This window comes from Lepisma saccharinum, chromosome 1, assembly GCF_977018435.1.
Source record: "Lepisma saccharinum chromosome 1, izLepSacc3.1, whole genome shotgun sequence".
NCBI classification, from domain to species: domain Eukaryota; kingdom Metazoa; phylum Arthropoda; class Insecta; order Zygentoma; family Lepismatidae; genus Lepisma; species Lepisma saccharinum.
In genome coordinates, this window is record NC_139229.1 from 28,808,050 (window position 1) to 28,834,240 (window position 26,191).

General features: G+C 39.6%; 1 protein-coding gene across 1 annotated transcript in view; it reads left to right on the plus strand.

The window, feature by feature from the left end:
- The first annotated feature begins 535 nt into the window (after positions 1–535).
- The window catches only part of LOC145989205 (uncharacterized), a 50,639-nt gene continuing 24,983 nt past the window's right edge, over positions 536–26,191 (plus strand). The window contains exons 1-6 of the mRNA XM_083124545.1: positions 536–989; positions 3,212–3,310; positions 12,950–13,168; positions 15,758–15,955; positions 18,042–18,179; positions 22,222–22,380. Coding sequence (XP_082980671.1) covers positions 798–989; positions 3,212–3,310; positions 12,950–13,168; positions 15,758–15,955; positions 18,042–18,179; positions 22,222–22,380 — 1,005 coding nt within the window. The 5' untranslated portion in view covers positions 536–797. The remainder of the gene's footprint in view (positions 990–3,211; positions 3,311–12,949; positions 13,169–15,757; positions 15,956–18,041; positions 18,180–22,221; positions 22,381–26,191) is intronic.

A 26,191-nucleotide genomic window follows, 5' to 3' on the forward strand; every position in this document is an offset into this window, starting at 1 on the left:
CTTTGATATAATTTTTTTGAACATTTTTTTTACATTTTGTTTATGTGTGTAGTTACAATCCAGAAGTGTCCATGACTGTACAACGGTCTCCTTTATATTTATTGGCTTCCCAACTTGTATAACAGCCTGCCTCCGAATGTTGACTTTCTTTTTGTCAGAACACAGTTTCCGACAATCGTTAACAAAATATGTGTAACCTTTGATATTTTTAATGTTTCTTTCCTGTGCCATCTTGTATTGCTTTTGTTTTGCTGTTGTTCCTCTTGCTGATGCAAATTTAGTATAAAATGGTCGTTCAGTACTGTATCTGATACTTTAAATAAAAATGTAAAATCCTTGTGTTGAATTATTCTTGTATTGGAAAGATTTAATTGAAAAAAAAAAAGCATTCCGTAACAGTCTTCGGAGTAAAATTTGTGATGTACTCCAATAGATGTCACTGTCACACGAAAATTCCAATATAAAAAAAAAGTGTTCGGCGGGCACATCTGTATAAAATCCACCTTTCCTTGGAGCAGCAGTAGAAGAGGGACTTGAGACCACAGCTTCATTTGATGCAAGAAGTTTCAATATTCTTTTTTCAAGAACTGAAACACAAGAACTAGGACCGTATGATATGGAATAAGAATATAATATTATTTGTCATTAATGTTTGTCAAATGCTCGCTTCTGGGTACGTCGTAGTTGCGTTCCCACATTGGAAATTTGAACACGGAAAAGCTTAACTTTTTCAGTTTTACAAAATACCTTAATGTTGAACTTGATCGTTTCGTATTGTACACCAATTGCAAAGTGACATGGCAAAGGGGAAGAAGGTGAAGAAAAGGGAAGCCAGACGGCGCCAGGAGACAGAGAGGAGGGAGGAACGTTGTGAAGATACTGAAGGGAAAGGGAATAATGTCCCAGATGCACATCAAGAAAACGTCACAGTATTATTTAAAAACGACGAGCTGCACCAGCTACGAACTGTTGTACAAAAGAAAGATCTTGTGAGTATTTAATCTTTTCAGTTTGCTTGCATGCAATTCTAATGAAATGGTGTTTAACTATAATGCAACTATGTACCTACAACTATCATTATAACGTTCACATCATCACAGTTATGATTTGTTTTAATAGTTTATTTTTATGGATTTGCATTGATGGTTTATCTATCTCTGTCCCAGGAATCTGTGGAGCAAAGCCGCGCATAATGGCAGAGAAGGGGAGAAAATGAGTGCGCGGAGGGAGGCAGTGAGCGCTGCTGCAAACAGCTGGTAGATGCACTCACTTCCCTTCTCACTAGTGCATTGGTCGGTCTCGATTCGCCACTTACGCAGATACTTGTTTTCATTCGCTCGCTCCAGAGATTCCAGGGACAGAGGATAAGTGTGCTTCGACTACTGAAAGTGCAAAAAAGTTGTATACGTGAATGCTACTGTAGAGAATTGATTGATTAGAATATTTTTCTTCGCTTTTCTGCCAATTTTGGCTAAATCGCGAAGATGAGGATGAATTGTGAGCAGATGTACAATCACAAAAACATGTGGACAACACACAACAAAATCTCATAGACGATTATACTGGCTGTAGCTCCAGACGACAGAGCCTCGTTAGTCTGCAAAATGCAGTCCAGGATGTACTACTGGAAGTGAGTTTGACATTTGGGTGTACTACATGGAAGGGTTATCCCTTACACCCCTACCGTATAGAATTGTCTAACGTGATTGTCACACGGTTATTGCTTGATTGATTTTGTTAATTTTACTTCGCTTTTCTGCCACTTTTGGCTAATCGCGAAGATGAGGATGAGTGATGATGCAATGCCCAGGCCGGGATTCGACCTCTGGCGTCGTACGATTATTGCCTGCCTACGTGTACATAATTCACTCTTAAAAGAACTTTTCAGAGAATATTTCTGTGCCAGAAATACTATTTATAAAGTAGTTTTGGTAAGACATTCTTGTTGCTGATAAAAAGTAGGAAAGTCACCAACAAACACTGTAAGGTTTTTGTTTAGTGTAAAAGCATACAGTTCTTGCAGTTGACTTAAATACAATATATTATGAACTAGGAATCTAACAACAAACAAAATCATTTGTCAAAATAATTAAGACATAATCTGTAAGGCCAGGCTATATTTTTATGTCAGTAAAATTTCTCTTACCGTCCCCTCTAATTGTCAGACTGTAAACTTCAAATGTGTTTAGATGGGCATTCATTACACAAGTACGTTTTGAAGAGTAACAAGCAGAACACTTAGTGTTCGCTTGTAGGTAGTTAAATCTAATATAATATCGTAACCAATGTTTCCTTGGTAAGGCTATCGAAGACAACAGGAAAGTACATTTTTTTGCAAATTGACTGGTCACAAACTAAATACTTTCCCAGAGAAAACAATAACTAAAAGTTCCCTTGTATCAAGAGGTCCCCGGTTCGATATCCGATGGAGGCACATAGTAGTTCGGATAATATTTTAAACTATAGGTTCAGTCTCGATTAGCCTATCTGTGCAAAAATATTAATTGATTACAGTAATGCACACACACAAGACATGGCTAAGATATCTAGTTTAGATTGGTTGCTTCAATTAACGTCTCTTATTTGTGAAAATGTTTTAACCGCGACGGGGAAGCGAGAGCTAATTTATAAAATATAGTTTGGTGTTTGAGAAAATTAAATAGGGATGGGTTGTTGCTTGTCGCAACTTCTAAAACATATTGTATAATACATGAAATATTTGGATTACTTATCGCACCCAACTCACAAACCTCTCTTGGTCAAGCGTCGTATTTCCGTCTTCTTCTTTCTGATGTCAGGCCAAATACTTTTATAGTTAGGCAAAATGTAGTTTATTTATGCTGAGAGATTTAAACATAACAAGCCTAACCTACATGCAAAAGTATTTCGCGCTTACGTATGTCAGAAGACGAAATACGGCGCTTGACCAAGAATACTTTTGAGTTGGGTGCGATGAGTCATATCCGAAATATTTGAGAAGTGTATTAACGTGTTTTGTCGCTGCAATGATTCATATTGGCTTCAAAAATCATACAATTCATGACAATTATGATAACCAGAACACCAGACTATAATATTATTTCACAGGGAACTGCATTTTGTGTTCTATTAGAATCCATCAAAAATGAATTATAAATTACATAGAAATTAACATTTATTTTTTAGTAAATAATTAAATATTATCATGAACTTTTTTCTTGGTCCATTGCAGAGTGACGTACCTCAGTTGATAGGTGCAGTTATTCTTGGAAAGTTTGATATCGTAAAGAGGCTTTTAAAAGAAGGATGTTCTATTGACTTATGTGGACCAGTAAGTAATTAGATATATCCATTATACGTAAATTCGCTTTGTTAATATGCATACAACAAAAAAATGGTGTTTGAAGTTTAGAAATGTATTAGGTCTAATTATTATTAACACCTGCACAGTCATAAACAGTGTAGGTTGAGCGCAGACTAAAAAGATATTGAAAAGTGAATTTTGAATTAAAATTATCCACCCAATCCTTGGAGTTAGGAAAGCCAAGACACAAAACCATGAGGTACGGTAATAACGATGATAAAACGGCATTGGTGACCTTCTATATTGATCGCAGCAGTTGCTTTTCATGTTCTTTGCAATTAGTTATAGACATCGTCTGTCAGATAATCGCTTACTTTTGGTTTAGACATGCCGGGGATGGATAGTTTATTTTTATACGTGTGATTGCCTTGTACTACCATGTTAATTAACCATTTATTGCTTAAGCATCTATGTTGGGTATTGATTCATCCTATTATCCGTGACAAAAATATTGAGCCCTAGGTTTACGTGCTTGTAAAATTGTACTCCGTGGTAGGAAAAAATTCAAATATACCTCATTGGAAAGCTACAAGTATCTACTTTTTAATAAGCGTTATCTGAAAATTAATCTTAACTTTATTATGTTACTATAATATCCTAATATGGTAAACGGGTGCATGACGTATGCCCGGGTGCGGCCAATCTGAGACTCCGCGGGCCTTAGGCGACTTCCACAGCGTTGCCGTTTCGCTGCACTTCGCTTCGAGAATCGCGCAAGTGCGTTCAGTCTAGCCGATCCAAAGTATTGTCGCCGCATAAAATAATGAATGAAATTTTTCTCATATTGCAAATGGAGTACTGCAGTTTGTTTTTTTTAGGGGGAGGGGGTGGATTTCTTCTAGCTGTTAACTTCATATGAACGTCGTCTCCTTCGATACCCGGTGGAGGTACATAGTGGTTCGGATCCAGTCCCGATTAGCCTACCTGTGCATAAAGTGAACTTGAAGAAAGAACCTTTGGTGATATTTTGGATAGGGCCCAAAATTTGTAATTTCCTATATCAGAACAAAACTATCTCATAACAAACTTACCAAAAACTCCATAGTGTTACAAGAAAAGAACGTAATGCCATTATTTTGACTTGCCAGTTATTTGATTTTGAATTCCAATTGAAAAAGATGAAGAAGGCACAATGATGTATTTGTAATAAGAATATTACTTCATATTGAGTAGCGGCAAGACTGTCAACCCTCTGCACAGCTTGCATTCTTTCGTTCTTTCCCTTGTTCTGTGGCCGCTATACATCCCGTTGTTGTTTTGATGATACGATAAAATTTATGAAGGGACACTTACAAATAACACCCATGCCCAGGCCGAAACTAGAATCCAGGATCCACTGCGTCGTAGAGCGATGTGCTAACTACTCGACCACGGACTATACATTCCGGGATCCACAATTAGTACCTAGTCCCGAAATTCTGGGGTTGTTCAGGCAACTCGGGATTGCATTTCCTAATCTTGGAGTCGATCGTCTTTCTAACGTAGATCTCTTTCGTTTGCAGTAACAGTCTTTCTCAAGGATACTTTGAGCATTGTACTACAGAAGCAGCTACAGTTGAAGTCCTGATTCGAACGTCATTTTACTTGAAAGAAAGTTCCGAAAGATCAGTTCCCTCTGTTACAGGAGTAAACAACCATCCGCCACGTCCGCGTGGAGCCCAGCGTATCCTCTCCTCAAACCTTTCCCACCAATAACGTCCGTTCTAGGAACTGACAGCTCTTGTCAAGTCCACGTGGAGTAAATGAAATGTTGCCAATTCAGTTTCTTTAGAGATTTCTTGACGTGAAGTTGCGGTTGCGTTATATTTGCTAGGTCGTGTTATCGTGTTGTGCTATTTTTTGTATACAACGTGGAGTTCTTGGGAGTATAACGTCGCTGTGAATGAAATGGCTGTCTAAAGCTGCAGATAAAAGCGACAACAGCCTTTTTCAGAAAATACAAACAAAAAAAAACAGGTGTCGACTCGAAACCAGATGCGCGTCCGGTCAGCTTCGTGTCAAAGATACCGAATTGACGTTCGAATCAGGACTTCAATTTCAATTTCAATTTCAATTTTCCTTTATTAAAGGGCGAGGTTCAGCCTGCGGCTGTTCTACCACCTAACCCCGATGGATATATATACATACTAAATACATTCTACCTACTAAATGTTTGTACAATAACAAACAAAGAAGAAAGAGAGAAACATAAAGAAGACACAAAAAGAACAAATACAAAATTGAGAACAAAGGCTCGTCTACACACTAAAAATAATAATAATAATAATAATAATAAAAAGATTGAAAACAAATACACAAGGATACACAAATTAATTGACACAATTGTGCTTGGTGTCATATGGTTAAGAATAATACAAATTAATATTAATGTTATGTGTAAAAAAACAAACATATAATTGTTCTTAATATGCGAGAAAGGACAAAATATTGTTAGGGGTAGGCAACATGTAAGGGGAAAAGTAAACAAGCAAAATGTAGATGAAAATACTTGTTATTAGGAAGTTAGATCAGAAATGCGAGCTATTATTCGTGAGTGCTGGAACACAGATATTGTTCATTTAACAATAGAGTTTTTAGTTTGTCTTTGAAGTTGTTGCGATTAGTGAGGGACGTCATGGAAGGAGGAAGTTCATTCCACGCTCTTGCAGCTGAATACGTAAATGATGATTCGAAAAGCACTAGTGTGTGCTTTGGAAGTTCAAGTTTCGATTTTCCCCTCGTTTTGTAATCATGTATTTCCCTTCTGAATTTTAATTTCTGGAATAGGTTTCTAGGTGTTTTGGTTTGTAGAAGATTATGAATAAAACAACACAGATGCAATTTTCGGCGTCTGGTCATGTTCAACATTTTGTTTGCGTTTAGGGTTGGGAGGATATGATCGTATTTTCTTATATGGTACACGAAACGGAAACATGAATTTTGGACTTTCTGGATTTTGGTTTTGTTTCGAACGGATAGATTTGGTCCGAAAATTACGTCGCAGTAGTCCAGTAAAGGAAAGATAAGTGATTGGATTAGTTTCATTTTAATCTCTGTTTTTAGGCATTCTTTAAAGCTGTACAGCGATCTTAGCACGGAGTAAGCTTTTTTAATTTGTTCTTGTACATGAATATCCCAGTTAAGGTGTTCATCGAAAATGACGCCTAGGTTTTTCACATTTGTTGAATAAGGGATTATAGATGTGTCTAGTTTGATGCATATCTCGTTAGGATTTATCGGAGAGATACTATTTCGGGAACCAATAAGAGAGAAAGTTGATTTTTGTGGGTTTATTTTTAGACCGTTACTTTTACACCAGGTATTTATGTTGGATAAATCATCATTTAGCAAAGCTAAGGCTGCATCTGGCGATTTCGGTGGAAAAGGAATTTGTAGTTGAGTGTCATCTGCGTAAAAATGAACTTTACTGTGATTGATTACGGTAGGTAAGTCGGCTGTAAAAATGGTATAGAGGAGAGGGGCTAGAATGGATCCCTGTGGGACACCAGTTTCCAATGGCAGGGTGCGAGAGAGAGGAGGCGTGGCAGTGTTTATGAATACTCTCTGTTGTCTGTTGTTCAGATACGATCTAAACCATCGAAGAGCGGTAGGTGAAAAATTGTAGTATTTTAACTTGCTCAAGAGCAGGTCATGATGGACACTGTCAAAGGCTTTAGTGAGATCCAGTAATACTAACGCTACTGCCATTCTCTTGTCGATTGATCGTAATAAATCGTCAGTTACTTTAAGTAAAGCCGTTGCCGTGCTGTGTGAGGGACGGAAACCGGATTGACATTTCGGAAGCAGATCAAGGTCATTGACGTGTTTGCGAGTTTGCTTGTTAACAATTTTTTCAGTGATTTTGGAAAATATAGGTAAGAGACTTATTGGTCGAAGTTCATTCAGGGACGTTATTACTTTTTTCTTTGGTATCGGAACAACACGTGCTGTCTTCCAGCTGGTCGGGTATTGTCCAGTCCGGAATGAGAAATTTACGATGTGCGTCAGAGGACGTAAGATGTGCGGTAATAACAGTTTAATCATTTTTATAGATATTCCATCATTACCAGATGCATTGGATGATATTTCGTTTATCGCTTTCATTGTTTCGGCTTCGTTTATTTCTTGCAGGTGGAAAGTTTGAGCGCTTTCGTTAAAAGTGTTACCATCAAAGAACTCTCGAGTTTTGTTAACGGCATCTTCTGAGACATTCGCTTTGCTGCATACGCTAGAAAAATGCCGGTTAATTGAATCTACGTTTCTCAGGTCGGAAGGTATCTCGTTGTTCATATTTTTACTATATACTCCCCACGTTTTTATTTTTTTCCACAACTCTTTGCTGTTATTGTTGCAGCGGAGGTGATGATTAAAATATGCTTTCTTTTCTTGCCGTTGGACCGAGGTGGTGAAGTTTCTCAGTTCTTTGTAATAGTCCCAGTTTGCCTGGGATTTTGTGCGCTTATATTTTATTAGGGCATTGTCACGGAGTTTCATGAGCAGTTTTGTATTTTCGGATATCCACGGAGAGTTTTTTGATTTTATTAATTTAGTTTCAAGGGGCGCATGCTTGTCGAAGAGATTAATTACGTTTTGAGTAACGAAGTGTACTTTATCATCGATGTTGTCGAAGCTATCAATTTGCATCCATTCAATTGTTGCAGCATCCCTATCGATTATCTCTTTGTCGAGGGTAGAGAAGTTTCGAGATTTGATAAACTGTTTAATTAATTTTGGTTTTTCGATGGCAAGTGTCGCGTTTACTAGACAGTGGTCGGACGTTCCGACGGGAGCGGTTACGTTAAATGAGCGTACAAGATCCGGGTCATCCGTTATTACCACATCGAGGAGTGATTGGGTGGTTGCCGTTATTCTGGTTGGTCGGTTAATGATCTGAACCATGCCGAAAGAGTCGATTATTGATTGTAAATATACTGTTTCTGGTTTATGGGGAGAAAGGAAATCTGCGTTTACGTCACCTAAAATAAGTAATTTGTGAACGAGTGGAAAAACTTCCGAGATCGTGGTTTCTAGGCGCGATAATTTTGTATACGATATATTAGGGGCTTTGTACACACCAATTATTCCCAGAGTTAGATGCTGGAGCTTCACAGTTACGCTAATCATTTCGACTTCGTCGTCAATTTCGTTGTAAGAGGGAATGATCTTGACATTTAGGTCTTTACGGTAATACAAGATTAGGCCACCCCCACCCTTTGTTGTTCTATCCTTTTTTATTGCTGCGTAACCCGGTATGGAGAAGGTCGAGGCGAGGGCTTCGCGGAAAGACCAGCTCTCGGTGACCAGGAAGATATCGAAAGCCGACTCGAGCACCGTGGTCGCCAACTCCTCTAATTTTGGTGACGACAAGGACCTGACGTTCGCTTGAGCGAGGCCTCGCTCAGTGTTGCCAAGTTGGCCCTTTTGGGGCCAGAACTGGCCCTTTAGAGTACGTACTCAGCCCCAAAATTCAGCAAAAGCCCCAAGGGGCTTTTTAGCCCTACAGAGAGAAATATTGCTACAAATCTAGCCCTTTCAGTAATGAAATGTTTTTTTTTGGTATTTCAGTAAACTGCAAAGAAGAATTCACTTAACCGACCCTCCTCTGCACCTGCAAGCTCGTCCTGCGACCCCTCCTGGGGAGCAGGTAGCAAGTGCACATTGTCACTTTATCCCCTTGTTTCTGGTTTTGGTATGCTGTGTAGCCCGAGGCGAATTACGGATAGCGTCGATTCCAGAAAATGCGAATCTTCGTTCAGTTGCATTGCATCTGGTCCTTGAAAGTTCACAGAAGTGCGGTGCGGAATCGACGAATCGTTCGTAACAGTGAGGCTCACCCAGACACTAGTTCTTGCGTGCGGCCGCGTGTGTGTGTGTGTGTACGTGTGCCTGCATATATAGGCCTATGAAGCAGGAATATTCCGAAAATGGGTAATTCTTTTGTGTAATCTACTGCACCACAATTTAAGGGGGAAATAAATTATTTAAGTTATGAAAATTTAATTTGGTTGAGCGTATGCCCCTCATCTTGACAGTTGATTAGTTGTGGTTCATGAGTTTCAGAAATTTTGCACCAAAACACCCAAGAATTAAGAAGCAGATTTTTTTTCAGTGCGCAGCCGCACCTTTGTAAATCTAGCCCCTTGGATATGAATTTTAGCTCCATTTTGGGTGCGATTTAGCCCGTTTTTCTCTCATCCTGTTGGCAACACTGCACTGACTGACTGACTACACTGACTGCGAGGGTCAGGAAGGGTGGCCTTGGGGGGCGATGACCGGGAGGGAGGAAACCGTTAGTTGCAGGATTTTCATGCGGTGGAGTCGACATCAGGGAGAAAACAAAGACAGGGGTACCATTTGTTGCGAGCTTGAGGGAAATCGAACCTTCCCTTCCATAACGTCATAGCGTATTTTAGCATTATTTCAAATATGAATGTAGGTGCAAATTGGGAGAAGAAAGACATAAGGAAATTCGGGTACTTACATGTTGCCTTCTTGTGAAGTCTTGGATGTTCGTGATTCACAGGTATATTTGACGCTAAAACATCACTTAAAGAAAACTGTATGAAATAATTCCCAGTAGCGCACACCGAAACACTTGCGGAACACTTGAGCACACGCAGACAGTAGCGTACGCAGGATTTCATCAAGGGGGGTGTTATTTCTAAAACTTTTTTCCAAATTCACATTACCATTGTTTTATTATACTTTAATTAAATAATAATCACAATTAATTAATAATACTTATAATTAATTAATAATACTTATAATTAATTAATTAGCTGAATTAATACTAATAATACTACTAATACCACTATTACTACTATTAAGTAGTAGAGATCTACATAAATATAGTATTTATGAAAACAATAGAACAAAATTACTTTCTAGTCATTCGATTTTTATCAAATCCAGGGAGCATTTTTTTGTTTCTTTGTTACGATATAATTGTCTGGTCAACGATGCGAGACATTTCAAGGGTGAAGAAGATCCATAAATACAAGAAAATATATTAAAATAAATTGAAATAATCAAAGTATGGAACTCATCCAAGGAGATGCGGTGATCTGGTCGGTAGAGCGTCTGACAAGTGACAATCACGCGGAAGATCCGGATTCGATTCCCGAAATTGGTTGGAATTTTTCCGGCTTTTTCCCCGCATAAATGTCCCCGATAATTCACATCTGGATTATCTCGCTGTTCTTACCAACAAAACATTTTACAATAGTTAAGCTTATTGTCGTTTTAATAATTGTCTAGTCAAGAAGGTGAGACATTTTAAAGAGAGACATTCAAACGAGCTGCGGTAAACAATACAATGGGAAGGCGAATTGGTGACTGTATTCTTCTCCGCCTAGCCTTTGTCTATACATTAGCCTCTTACAACTTACCAATAACTTTATTTAGTTAATTCTCATTGTTCACACACAAAAAAAAATACATGTTCATTGAACACTGGCGTGCGTAGAGGGATGGCCGATGGTGTTCTAGCCCTTACCGAAATTTTGATAAAATCAGAATTTTCAAATAAAAATCCGTTAAGAACTTTAAAAAGTCAAAATGTGTAAATGCGAAACCTCTTTTAAAGTGAATCCCGATTACCATTTTTGTCTTTGAATACAATGTTAATAGACTGGAAAGCTCCAAAAATACGAAATATTTTATTATGCATCCTGCCCTCCAAATCGAAGCCATTTGCTATCCACATTTACTATTCCAGCACCTCCCGAAAAAAAAAAAAAATCCTGCGTACGCCAGTGTGTTGAACATTGTTGAAACTGAGATACAAAACAACTTTTTTCTCTTTTAAATCATAGTTACCCTAACCTAACCTCATAAACTCGTGGTTATTTTCAAGGCATCACTCTGAAAGACGCGTGTGTTTGGAATGCTGTGCTTTTCTCCATGCCGCATGGAAATAATAATTCAAAGTATTATAATTATATTATTATTATTATTATTATTATTGGTAGTAGTAGTAGAAGTAGTAATAGTAATATTATTGTCCCAGATCTTTGACTGTGAAAAATTGGCCATTTACTTTTTTTCCTCAGCATTTTTCATAATATTTCACAAGCTCAAAGGGGGGGTTTAAACCCCGTAACCCCCACCCCTTGCGTACGCCACTGCACGCAGAGAAACATAAACATTCGCGTAAAGGGATATGGTTGACACACAAGACACACACAATGGACATAATAGGGAAACGATTTCAAACACACGTTCATAATACATATAACTAAGAAATAAAATGAGGGTGTTCATTACGGATATACACTTTGATTATACACTTAAGTTTGTGGGAGAAAAAACAAAAAAACTAGTAATAATAATAATAAAAAAAATATAGAATGATAAAAATAAAAGAAATATTAAAAGTATTTCAATGTAAACCGGTTACTAATGTTAAAGTGGCTAAGGAGTCCGAGTAGTCTTGTTTGTGGGTCTAGTCTTTTGAGGGGTAAGGCTCAGGGGCCAATCGGGATAGTTCCTTCATTCTTGTAATAGTGAGTTTCCGCCCGGTAGCGGTGCGCACCACGATCCTGCCGTCTTCCGTGTAGCACGCGCGGCGACCGAACTTCTCTTTCGCCGCCCGCAGCATCTCCTGTCGCACTGGAGTCAGCGACTCGGTGATGTAGATTCGGGACCCGGCTTCTTTTAGCTTTTTCTTCGCCGACCACACGGAGTGCCTGGTTTTGTAGGTTGCGAATTTAACAATAATGCAGCGTTTTCCTTCCTGCACGGTCTCTGCCATGCTACGGTTTGGTTTTCCCAAACGATGGCACCTCGCGATCTGGTCACTCTTGATGTCGACGTGCATCTTATTTCGGAATAAGTCCAGGACCTTCTCCTCCACGTTCTCCTGGACGTTCTCCTGCACTCCGTGAATAAGGAGACACTCGCGCCTTGAATACTGTTCCAAATCGTCCAGCCTATCTTCTTGCGATTCTATCCTATCCAGTAAATAATGGAAGTCGTCCTTTTGCACTCTGAAACTTTCCTCCAACCGTGCCTCCAATTTACTCAGCTCGTCTTTGAGTTTCTTCGTTCCTTCGGAATCGTACGTAGCACTTGGGTCCCCGCTTCTTGACTGTGTTTCATTATCAATTTTTCGTTTGAAACTGTCCAACTCGCCACGCACCTGCTTTTCGAAGCTTTCCAGCCGGTTGCCGAGTTCCTTGGCCACAGCACGAGACATCTTGGGTTGGTACGCGTGAAGCACAGTGGTTATGGCTTACGACGAGCGTCAGATAATTATTCCAATATTTTCTCTTAATTAACGTTGAAGTTGCATTTGCACACGTCAGTCCTGAACCTTGACACTACCTCTTCCTTGTATGAAGATAAGAATCAGCCAGCAGCCCAATGTCCAGCAGAATTTTACAATCTTCTCCGGAGCCGATCAGCACGTCCTTAGCACACTTCCGCCATGTAAACAATACACTAGGTACATTGAAGGAATCTATCAATGTCACATAAACCAGGGATCCTTCAGGAAGCGGGAATCTTTTGGTCACATTGATGTTTATATTACAACCAAAAAATGAATTAAATGTTTCATTACCTCGATTGTTTAACTGCACTAGTCTACTAGCTCACTAGATATATTTTAACTTGTATAACTTTCAGGACAATTTCACGCCTCTCATGTGGGCTGTGAAAACGAAGAACCTGGAGATGATAGACTTGCTACTGGCTAGGGGCGCTGACGTCATCCTGCAGGACGAGAACGGGGACAATGCTGTTCTCATGGCGCTGCAGATGGACGAGTGGGACCAGGACTCCTTCCTGGATTTCTGGAACTCGCTCAAGGGAAACGACAAGTTCGATCCGAACTGTGCGAACAAGGTAATTGCCAGCAGGGTCTTGGTAGTCCCTATGTAGGTGCGGGGACTGGGACATACAATACACGCAGGGCTTAGAAAAAAAAAAAACGAAAAAAAAACAAGAGATTTTTGGTCCTTAGTGATCATAATTTAAACATTATTACGATTATAAGTAAGAAATGTATATATTTCGTATTGTTACCTAAGAGCACTGGCGTACGCAGGATTTATATTCAGAGGGGGCTGGAATCGTAAAGGTGAATATCACATAGATATGTTCTGGGAGGGGCGGCATAGAGTATAAAATATTTCGTAATTATCATTTTAACCTTCATTCTAAAAGTTGTTAAAGCACTAATGGTAGGTAATCGGCATGATTTTAAGGGAAATTTATATTTGCAACATTGCTTCCCCCCCACCCCCGAGTTCTTTACTGCTCTCATTCGAAAATTTTAATTTTCTTAAAATTTTGTGAAAGGGCTGTAGCCCCATCAGCACCGCTCTGCGTACACCAGTGCCCAAGAGGAATAAACATTACTTGTTGACGATTAAGACCAATAATATTGGAAGGCTAATACAAGTTTCTAAATTAGTGATTCTCTTCATTTTCCATGTGTCACTGGTGCGTCGTTCATTATATTTACTATGGGTATATATTACAAAACTGGGTATATGTTCAATATATATCAAGCTGGCAATTAGCCCCTCTCTAGGGCCAGCTCTGATTACCAGTGTTCGAAAAGTTACATTTTAAAAGTAACAGTTACTGGTACTTGAAAACTAGCTCTAAGTTACTTCTACAATTACTTTCCACTGGAAATGTTCTTGCAAACAAATACACACAACGAATGATCATTCATTAATTATGACGACTTACAAGTGATTCATTTATGTCTGTGATTCATTTATGTCCGTGATACGTAAATAATATGTCTTCATAAATTAATATGAGAAAAATAAGATGGAACAAAAACCAAAGTGCAATGAGAAATGATGAATTGTAATAAAGTACGTATGTTCAATTTTGTATGCAACGAAGCCTAGCTTCCTTGACATAGACAAATCCACCAAAATCCTATCACCTTAACATCCAGAGAAGACGAAGTTTCCAAATTGAGGTCTTCCCCGCATTACAAATTTTCAAGTTAACAATTTGAGTGTTTAACGTAAAGGAAACTGTTGATAACGTTACTTCTAGTGCAAAAAGGAACTCTGTTGCACCTACTTACTTTTAAAAGTTACAGTTAAAATTATTTGATTGATTGATCGATTGATTTAGTATATTTTACTTCGGGTTTTGTGCCTCTTGGCTAATTTGCGAAGATAGGGATGAGTGATGAAATGATGAAATTGATGAATGGACATTCACAAACAACCAAGCCCTAACTGGATTCGAATCCGGGACCCTTGGCGTCGCAGCGCGGTGTGCAAAGCACTCGGCCACAGGGTCCAGCGACAGTTAAAATTAGAATTCCTCTAAAAAGTAACTCTTACTTGTAACTGGTAAGTCAATATTTTCACCCGTTGCTACAAGTATGTTATGAACAACAAGATAAAGACGCCGACCTCCGTGGCAGAGTTGTTAGTACAGCGCGGTAGTACGCCAGGAGTCCCGGGTTCGAATCCCGGCTAGGGCATTGGTGATCTTTGTTTTTGTCTCTTCATCAATTTCGTATTATCAGGGTCTTCTCGATGGCGTAGTGGTAACGTCGCCTTCTAATAACAGGGTCCCTGGTTCGATACCCGGTGGAAGCCCATAGTGATTCGAATCCCACTTTAAACTGATGTCCAGTGCCGATTAGCCTTTCTATGCATAAAGTGGGCTTAGAACAACAATTCAATTCAAACGTCATATCATCACTCATCCTCATCTTCGCGATTAGCTAAAGGTGGCAGAAAAGCGAAGTAACCTAAACCAAATCAATCAAACAAGATAAAGACAAGGACTCAAGAAAATAAAAATACTTTGGTTAAAATTGCTTATGTGCAATAGTAGTAAAATATATGAGGACTAACATTTACATATCTACGCCGAAAGCTTAGGCTGTGAAATGTCTTTGAGTTTGTGTTTTAAATTCACTTTATGCACAGTAAAGCTAATCAGGACTGGACCTACAGTTTAAAGTGGAATCCAAACCGTTATGTGCCTCCACAGGGTATCGAACTCGGGACCCCTTGATCACAAGGCGATGACGTTACCTCTACGCCACCGAGGAGGCCCCTGTGAAATGTCCTCAACACATATGGATCCCACCGATCTAGCGGCGGCGATTAGGCAGGCGGGGGGGGGGGGAGTTGCAACTTCTTGCCACTTTTGCCCCCGCACTATGCTAAACTTTATCTACCAAGGGAAAGTAAGCTCTCCTTGCCTCCAGTTTTGGAACTCAATCGCTGCCACTGCACCGTACTTTACTTACCTGTCTGTGTAGACGCCACAGCTTCGTTAGCTTTGAACAATGGAGTCTTCAGAAGAAGTGTCTCCAGATATTACAGACAATACATTTTTGTACAGGACATTAGGTTGTTGGCATAAAATTAAAGTATAAATAGGTGTAGTTCCTAGCAGTTTACTTTAAAAAAATACGTTTTTTTTGTTTCTTGATGGTTTCAGGTTGGATACACTGTTTTACACTATGCAGCAAGGCGCCAATGGGACAGCCTGGTGGAATCGGCCACTGAACAGGGAGTCGACGTGAACTGCGTGACGTCAAAGGGAATAACGCCTCTCATGTTAGCAGGGTCCATCAGCCACACTACGATGGTGCAGGCTCTCCTGAGAGCCCATGCTGACATCTCGCGGGAGGATGAGGTACTTTTGATGTTGCTTCATGTTCTGAATTTATGTTGTCTTCTTTTTCCGTACAAATAATAGGCAGGCGACGCTAGGATGTTGACTCTAGGGGTGGGAATGTGAATTTAATCGAAAAAACCCTATTATTATCTCCTTTTTTGACTCAACATGCATGGTATTTTGGCACCAATTCAGTACATTGTACATGAATTAGAGACACTAATTGGGTGCTAGGGGAACACAGTGCCATTTTAGCTGGGGCTTAGCCTAAAATGTATTATTTATGCTGAGACTGAGAGACCTAAACCTAACAACGAAAGCATTCAGTACTGACGTCAGAACACGATGTATTTGTCGATTGTGTTATGTGCGACCCGTTTTCCTGCATGTTTAATGGGCCTCCCCGATGGCGCAGTGGTAGCGTCGTCGCCTTGTAATCAAGGGGTCCCGGGTTCGATACCCGGTGGAGGCACAAGTGGTTCGGATCCCACTTTAAACTGTAGGTCCAGTCCCGATTAGCCTTACTGTGCATAAAGTGGACTTAAAACACTAAATCAATCAATCAATCAATCAATCCTGCATGTTTAATGTCATGAGAAGAAAAATGAGAACGATAAAGATTTTTTTTTAAAAAAAGGAATGACTGAATGGAAATACAGAGAGAGAATGAAATATAAATAAAGAAGTGATAGAGAGAGAAAGAAAAATAATCGAGAGAGAAAAGGGGAGACATAAAGAAGCAAGAAAAAGAGATAGGCTAACGTGAGTAGGAAAAGACAGAGAAAGATAGATAGAGAAATGTAAAAGAGAGAGACATGGTAAAGAAATGAGAGGAAACGAAGAAGCAAGAGAGGGAGAGAGAGAGAGAGATCAAAGCAGTGAGACAAAGAAGGAGTAAGAGAAATATAAAAGAGAAACAGAGAGAGAGAGAGAAGGGAAGAAATTAAGAAGCAGGAAGAAGAAGGAAAGCAATATTGCAGATAAAGAGAGAAAGGAGGAGCAAAACGGGACAGAAAGTATGGAAAATGAAATAATCAAGATGGTAGAAATGTAGGAAAGAACAGCGAGAACTAAGACTGAGGAAAGATCAAAGACAGTTAGAAGGAAGATAGAGGAATTAAAAAAGCAAAAAAGAGTTACAAATAAAAGGGGAGAGGAAGGGAAGAATTAGAAGGCAATTTTTCTCATTTCGGGGGGTAAGAGTCAGCCCTTGGAGTCACAATCACATTCAAAATTGACGTTAAGCATAATGCATTTTTTGGTTCTAAGATGATCTTGCTTTATTGCACAAATGTGTCTGCAAATATAATGTCATAATACAGTGTAGACGTTGCATCATGTATTTTGTATTTACTACTTTAGGTTCCTTTCTGCCACTTTTGTCTAATTAAGAAGGAGAGATGAAATTGGCGAAATGGATGGACACTTACAAAGTATGCCCGTGACTATACCGGAACTCGAACCCGAACCACTTCGCTCTGTTATCCACTGGGGCATGTGAATTACATGTATAAATTGGTACCAAGCATAAAGAGCTTTATAGCATCGTAGCGGCCCAGTCGGTACGACGTCTGATGCCACGCGGGTGACCCACGTTCGATTTCGGGATGGGTGACCTCATGTGGGAAATTTTCAGACAATGTCCTTGTATAAATCGACTCTGAGGCTCAGTCAGCCTCTAATCAGTGGGTATCTCGGAGCAACTTTCGACAGTAAAGGCAGGCAGGGAGTGGTGCTGATCACATCACCTCCAATATGGCAGAGATCGAGATAGCTTTTGGATGGCGTAGTGGTAACGTCGTTGCCTTATAATCAAGTTGTCCCACGTTCAGTTTCCGGGCGAGGTACATAGTGGTTCGGATCCTACTTCAAACTGTAGGTCCACTCCAGATTAGCCTGTCTGTGAATAAACAAACCCATACAAACCCAATTTAAAAATGCCGATTCAGTTCCGATTAGCCTAACTGTTCATAAAATGGAATTAACAACTCAAACTCATGGCCTTGTAACAAAGGATCCCGGGTTCGATACCCACCCTTTCAACCCTCCTTTTACACACTTTGGCACTCGCTCCCTACGAACACTTAATCTTCTCTACTTGTAGAAAGGCTGCACAGCGCTCTGTTACGCCATTTCCTTCATGATCCACAAGCGGCTGGAGACTCCCAATACCTCTTTGCAAAGGCTCATAGATGCGGTCAATGCCGAAGATTCGGAGCTGACAATGGAGGGTTACCTGAAGGTAAGATGTGACAATCTTTTTGCAGGAAATGCTTTAATCATTTACAAGGGGTAGTTATGGCTTGGGAAATTGATTTTGGGACGATACTTAGCGTAGTGGAAGAATAACCTATAAAGTATTGATATGCCAAAGATACTAGTGCACACTAGCCAGCCATTTCCAAGAACAAGAGCTTCAAAATTTCGAATCTTTTCAAGCGCCCCGCTTGAAGAGAAGATATTGCCCTTCTGCCAAGTGCCAGCGTATCAGTTTCACGCGCTGAAGGATCTGGATGCGATTTCCCATACTTTCTTTTCTTTTTTATTAACTCGAGCAACCATCTATGTGCAATCGAAAAAATTGTTAAACCCCTTCCAGTCCGGTTTCCGCCCACATCACAGCACCAGCACAGCGCTCATTAAAGTGGTGGATGATGTAAGGTCGGCGATGGATAAGAGATATTTGACAATGCTAGTTCTCCTCGATTACAGCAAAGCCTTCCAAACCGTAGACCACGATATCCTTCTGGCAAAATTGTCATCTTACTTCAACTTTTCCCAACCCGCTGTTGACTGGGCTCGCTCATATTTAGCAGCCCGACAGCAACGCACATTCGTTTCTGACAATAAGTCGTCGTGGCTGCCGACGAATTGCGGTGTACCCCAAGGTAGCGTCCTGTCTCCGCTGCTGTTCTCCATGTACGTAAATGATATATCTGGAAACTTTCAATCGACTAATTACCATCTGTACGCTGATGACGTCCAATGTTATTTGTCGTTCCCTAAAACAAGCATCAATATGGCCATCAAAGCCCTAAACGACGATATTATGAACGTCTGCAAGTGGTCTCAGGCAAACGGTCTGCGAGTAAATGCTGAGAAAACTAAATGCATTTTAATTGGCTCACGTCAGCTCATTTCCACAACAGAGAAGTCCTCCATCCCTGACATTCTTGTCGAAGGAAACCCCATTTCGTTGTCGCTTTCGGTCAAAGACCTGGGAGTCGTTGTGGACGAAAACCTCACTTGGAGTGACCATGTGAAGGCCATATGTAAAAAATCCTACGCAGCATTACACTCGCTGTACCGCCTTAAAAATATTTTACCACAAGAAGTAAAAAAAACACTCGTGGAGTCCTTAGTTCTGTCTCATATAGACTACTGTGACTTGACATATATTGACCTCAACGGTGAACTAGCAAGACGTCTACAGCGAATACAAAATGCATGTGTGCGCTACATTTATAATATCAAATTTTTTGACCACCTGACCCCGGCTTTCAAGGACCTAGGCTGGTTCGACCTTTCCACTCGCCGCCGCTTTCACGCTCTTACAGCGCTCTACAAAATAGTAAACTCACGAGAGCCGTCCTACCTACTTTCTCGATTTCAACCGCTAAGTTCAGCACACACCTTTGCCACCCGTTCGAGAGACAACTCTCTGCTGGCCATTCCCTCCCACAAGACAACGTTTTATGGAAATTCCTTAACGGTCACTGCTACCAGAGCGTGGAACGACCTCCCCAACGACATAAGAAACTCTTCTTCTCTTCTCCAATTCAAATCAAAATTAACAAATCATCTTCTGGAGTCAACTTACTAGAACTGAAAACAGGGAAATAAAATAAAATTAAACCTTCGTGTAAACTGGTAGGACCAACACCCACCGACTTCTTCTGTAATTTGACTATGTTTGTTGCGTGTGTGTTTATGTTTTACGTGTATTTCTTTAATTAGTGTGTATGTATTTTTGTCTTTATTTTTTATGTTTTTTGCGTCTTTCTCTTTTATTTTTTCTTGTGTTTTTCTTTTTTTTTGGTATCTCAATGTTCTTAGTTTTTTATAGATTTCATTTCTTGGTATCTTAAATATTTAGTTTTTTATATATTTATCATACAGTTAGCTATAAAAATCAATTTATAAAATGTAATGTAGAGATGGTTAAGTGGAAGAAAAGGCTTGTGCCTTAACTTCGCCATCCAAAACAAGGAATAAATAAATAAATAAATAAATAAATTTATTGCATTAATTTATCGAAATAAATATTTTTTTAAAAAAATGGGAGGGAATGATCTTTTTTAATGTGTTTTAAAGAATTTCATTGTGGAAGTAATCCTTTCAGGATACTTTTTGAAATTGTTCTCATAATTTTACAAATATTTGCAAATTAAATTATCCACGTGTTATATTCAACAAAATATTAAGTAGAGCGAAAGGTATATGTGTTCTTTTTCGAGAAAGTGGTCAAGAAACAAAACACAAGAATACTATTCACAATCAATGCTTGTACTGTATTTGCATTGAAAGCATTAAGAAAAGCATCCCCCCCAATAATCTAAATAACCTTTTATTTAATCAAAATTGCAATAAATTATTAAATAAAATGCAATAAATAGTTACTCGAATTAATATAAGAGAAAAGAAAGTAGGGGCAATCGAACGGAAATCGAACCCAGAACCTTCGGACTTGAAACAGATACGCTACCACCTTGACACTTTTTTCTCTAAATGAAAGAAGGAAAACACCCTTAGGGGCAGTTCCCTTGTCATTCTCCTTCCCTTCTTCCCCATATCAGTTTTACCCAGTTATTCTCTTCTCATTCAGGACAAACACAAACATCCATGTCTTACCCGTGATTCTTACCCGGGACCCGGGACGTTGTAACTGTGCATGTCACTTTTAAAAATTACTTTCCGAACCATGCATTACACATACTAAAGCCTGGTTTACATTGGTCGAGTAGACGGGAGAGTAGGGTAAAGCGAGCTACTCTCCTCGTGTAAACAAGCGGGGAGAGTACTGGAGCCAGTACTTACTCCAGTAGTCAGGCCAGTCCAAGGAGGACAGTGACTCGACCGAGTTGCTTCTTTCCCCATCGATTTTTTCCACAAATTTGAGTAGAGTATAGAGGCTGTGCTGTTGTAGAGTGTGGTGAGTTTGCTTATTATTAATTGTAATTGTATGTAAAAAAAAAATCAACCATGAACAGGTGATCCAAGTCCGACAGGCGACAACATAAAGTTTGTAGAACTGTACCGTGAATATGAGTGTCCAAACAAAAGAAGCAACGGGTGTATGAGGCCATAAGTTCATAAGATGAGATTTGATGTATTTGGCGTAGGAGAACTAAAATTGAAAATAATGAAATTACGTTCTACTTACAACCAAGAAAAATTCAAAATTGAAAAATCAAGGAAATTTGTTTTCATTCTAGACACGTCCTCGTGCATTATTGTATTCATTTCTCGTAAGAAAAAGTGTGTAAACTGTTTCAGAGCTTTTTTTTTAAATCGTCAACGAAGTCGATAGGTTCATTCTGTCAAAAGAGCACCCAACAGCTGCATCCACTACTCCACGTTGCTAGAGTCGAGTAGAAAGTGTGTAAACAGCTATTCGATATAAAAGAGTCGAGTCTAGCAGACAGGCCAGTAACTCTCCCGCTCACTCGACCAATGCAAACCAGTCTTTACTTTCTTCTTCTATTTTGCTTACTTAGGACCTTCTCGATGGCACAGTGGTAACGTCGTTGCATTGTAATAAAATATTCCCGGCCTTAATACCCGGTAGAGGCACATAGTGATTCGGATTTTACTTTAAACTGTGGGTCCAGACTCAATTAGCCTATCCATGCATAAAATGGACTTTAAAAATAACTTCAAACTCCAAGATTTTTATTATTTAGCGTCTCTGTTCTAATGCCTGGGTAAATCGCGAACATCTTTGGCTGTTATGCATTTGAAGCTTCGGAACGAGTCACAACTCTCGAAGCAGCCAATCAACGAAGCGAGCCACTGACGTCATCTCAACCCAGAACCTATCGCTAAGCCCCTGCTCAGGCTCTACACGCCCACTAGGCTCACCAGACAGACTCGCGCCGCTGGAGATGTTCCGAAAGTAATTCGACTCGACGTGCACTCACACATATCCTTTAGTAACTTCTCCAAGACCCCTCTTGAGTTGGATCTCTAGGACTCCATAGTTTAATAAACGTTGCTCTATGTGAAAGTGTTGTAATGTACACACAAGGAAAGATTTAGACTAATTGCATGTTTATCAATTACAGAGGAGACTTGATCTGTTGGTGAAGCCCCCTGTATCAGCGAAAGACCATTCTAACACAATTTCCACCATCATCCGTTCTGTGATGACGTTCTTCATGAAGTACATCCAAGCAGGGCTGGAAATTCTCTTAGAGCTGAAAGTATTTGTTCGGGTCAAGGAGGTACGTACTAATACGTGATATCGTAATATCAACATATGATTTACTATCTAAAGCACAAGGCTTTAATTATAGATACGAGGGTCACTATTTATATTTTGAGCCTAACAATGAAAAAACAGGAATTTGCATTGAAAACTGCTTTATTGTTTTTCGAAGTATTCTCCTTTATGGTCAATACACTTTTGCATTCGTTCGAACCATTTGTCAAAGCAGTTTTTCCAATCTTCTCGAGACACCTCCATAATATGGTTTTTGAACGAATCAACGGCGTCTTCCGCCGACGAAAATCGTTGTCCACGCAATTTATTCTTGACATTCGGGAACAAGAAGAAGCCATTGGGTGCCAAATCAGGACTGTACGGCGGATGACCCATCAATTCGATTTTTTGACTGTTCATAAAGTTGGTTGTTAGACGAGATGTGTGACAGCTGGCATTGTCTTGATGAAGAATGATCCGACGGCGTTTGTTTGTTTTCCGTATTTGACCGAAGACCTCTGGCAAACAAATTGTTGTGTACCATTCAGAGTTGACCGTTCTACGTTCCTCTAAAGGGACAGTTGCCACATGACCAGTTTTCCCGAAAAAACAGGCGACCATTTGTTTCGATGTGCTTCGAGCGCGAACAACTTTTGTTGGATTGGGTTCATCTTGAAACACCCATACAATCGACAGCTGTTTACGTTCCGGCTCATATGCATATATCCATGATTCGTCACCTGTTACAATCTTATATACGTCTTTTGAAGCACCACGATTGTATTTATTGAGCATTTGTTTGCACCAATTGACGCAAGCGTCTTTTTGAGTTTTTGTCAAATTGTGTGGGATCCAACGAGAACATACCTTTCTCACAGCTAAATGATCATGTAATGGTGGCCGCGGTGGCTCAGTCGGTAACGCGTCTGACTACCATGTTAAAGGTCCCGGGTTCGATCCCCGGCCGGTTCAAATCCGGGAACTTTTCTAACGGTGGAAGCGGCCCCGGCGCCCACCCAGCGTCGAATAACATGGGTACCTGGGGGAAACCCTGGGTGGTAAAGGCGGTCAGGGGCGTGATGCTGATCACATCACCCCCACTCACGACCGGATCAAGAAAGTGTGGGGCGTTACCCCTACACCCCCTATACGCCTTCATGGCGTGGTGCTATGCACAGGGGAACACTTTACCTTTACCTTTTAAATGATCATGTAATATTTTATATATGCTGGTGGAACTAATGCCTATGGTTGCCTCAATCTCACAGTATGTCACATGACGATCTTGCAGTATTAGGTTTTGCACAGCATCAATGTTTTCTTGAACAACAACTGATTTTGGACGACCTTCGCGAATGTCGTCGGTGAGCGAATGGCGGCCACGATTAAATTCGTTATACCAGCGTTTCACAGTGGCAAAGGATGGGGCTTCATCGCCAGATGTGGAAGTAAGTTGATCGATGCACTCTTGTCTTGATAATCCACGTCGAAAATCGTACAAAATCATCGCACGAAAATGTTCACGAGTTAATTCCATTTTATTGTTGTCGCGCAATCTCCAAGGCAACATAAACAACACAAATGAAGCTATTGACAAAACATTTGAAGTACGTTATGGTCAATAATGCCAGACGATTCCGTGCAAACGTCAAATCGCGCCTAACTTCAATCAGTGTTTTGCAAAGGCTCAAAATATAAATAGTGGCTCTCGTATTCTGTTTACATTTAACGATAATGCATATGATTTGTAGATCGAGTACATTCTGTCCGAGGAGTCTGTGGAGCAAGGCCGTGCATAACGTTAGAGAAGGGGAGAAAGCGAGTGGGCGGAGCAAAGCAGTGTGAGCTGCTGTAAACGGCTGGTAGCTGCAGCCGTGTTTCCATCTCACGCGTTCATTGGTCGAGCCCTCTCGAGTTACTACTTGCGCAGAGGACTTTTTTTCGTTCGCTTGTTCCACAGACTCCATAGACAATAGTGTAGCATACATTGGTTTACATCTTCATAACCAATAGAGCATGCGGGATTTTTTTTGAGGAAGGGGGCTGTGTTCTAGTGGGCCCGGGATGCACCTTAAAACATTTCTTAATTTCGATGTTTAACTTTCGTTTTTCAAGTAGTTCAAAGATAGATATGGCAATAGGGGATGATTTCAGAATTTACCACTTTGTTTTTTCCCAAGAGTTATTTACTGCTTTTATTTGAATATTTTGATTTTTCTCAGAATTTCAGGAACGGCTGTAACCTCATCAGCTCGCCCTCTGTGTACGCCAAACACATAAAATCATAAAATATCCAGATATAATACTTAAGCGAAGTTTGAAATTTGACGAATATTTACACCATGTGGTATATGGAAGGCTAGAAAACTGTACATTTATTATTAACAATTGGAACAGAAAAAATAATTTAAATTTTCAACCGTTAATGCTCTCCATTTATATTAGACCTATTCCAGAGTTTAACATACATAACTAAGAAACAATCATGGGCGTCGCCAGAAATTTTCCTAGGGGGGGTCAAATCGAAGATGTCGAGGACACCCCCTCCCCTTAAAAATATTCTGATACAGACCAGTGGCATATGCAGAAGTTTGTCAAGGGGAAGGTTCATTTTCAAAATTATTGCATTGTCGGTGTTTTAAATTGTTATTATTATTTTATTATTATTATTATTATTATTATTATTATTATTACTAGTAGCAGCAGTAGTAGCAGTAGCAGTTATAGCTTACTTTATTTTAACATCCAAAAAGTTTTTTATATGAATAATATAATACTTGTTACAACCAAGATTGCATAATAGTTACTTCTAACATTAGTAGCAGTAGCAGAAGCATACGCAGTAGTATAAGAAGCTTCGGAACGTGTGAAAGTTACAAATTAACAGAGTTTCAGTGTAGCAAATTATGAAAGTTTCATACCAAATTCGATATCTCAAGACCATTTTTAAACAATGACGCAAAATGAGGTGAAATAAAGTGCTTCGTTTATAAATTGCAATTATAATTTGAAAAAAGTAGATGGAAATTTCCAGGGGGGAGTCGACCGACCGGTTCGACCCCCCCCCCCCTTGCCGACGCCCTTTTTAAACAATTGATGCAAAAGAACAAGTACACATTTATTAGATATTTGTATTATAAATTTCGACTCTTCAGGCATTACTTCGAATACATTAAGCAATATTCAATGTTGAAAAGCTGGAATTGAGAAATAAAGATATATTGTATCTATCATGAAGAACATTTTAGTAGTTAGATTCCATGGACGAATCTACTGAAAATTAGATACTTTAGAGCAAATCCAAGAATATATATATTTAATGTTCCTTGTAATGATATTCAATAAGTACTATGCCTGGTAGAACAGTAACGTTTAGGCTACCTCATTGTTGTCCAGTATCGCAAGACAGTTATAAGATCGTTTGTATATCTGTGCATTTTAATACCGCGTATAAACTGTTGTAAGAAGGCATCAAGCTGTTTTTGGCAGTCTAAATGTTACAATCATGTTATTCTTTGAGCCGTATAAGCTGTACGCTTGGTTAGACGATAGTATACTGTTAATTTTAAACCTCAAGAGCAAGGGATGACAATTTACTCTTATATCAATTGATGATTAGCGATATTCATAGATGTCTTGGAAGGGGTGATTACTTAATTTTCAGTACAAAGTGGAGTAATCGCCTCTTTTGTATATGAATAGCGAGGGCGATCGTTAACAAACAATTTAGGAGCCTCGTTCGCAAACCATCAAGGGGTCCCGGGTTCGACACCCAGTGGAGGCACTCGGATCCCACTTTAACTGTAGGTCCAGTCCCGATTAGCCTTATTGTG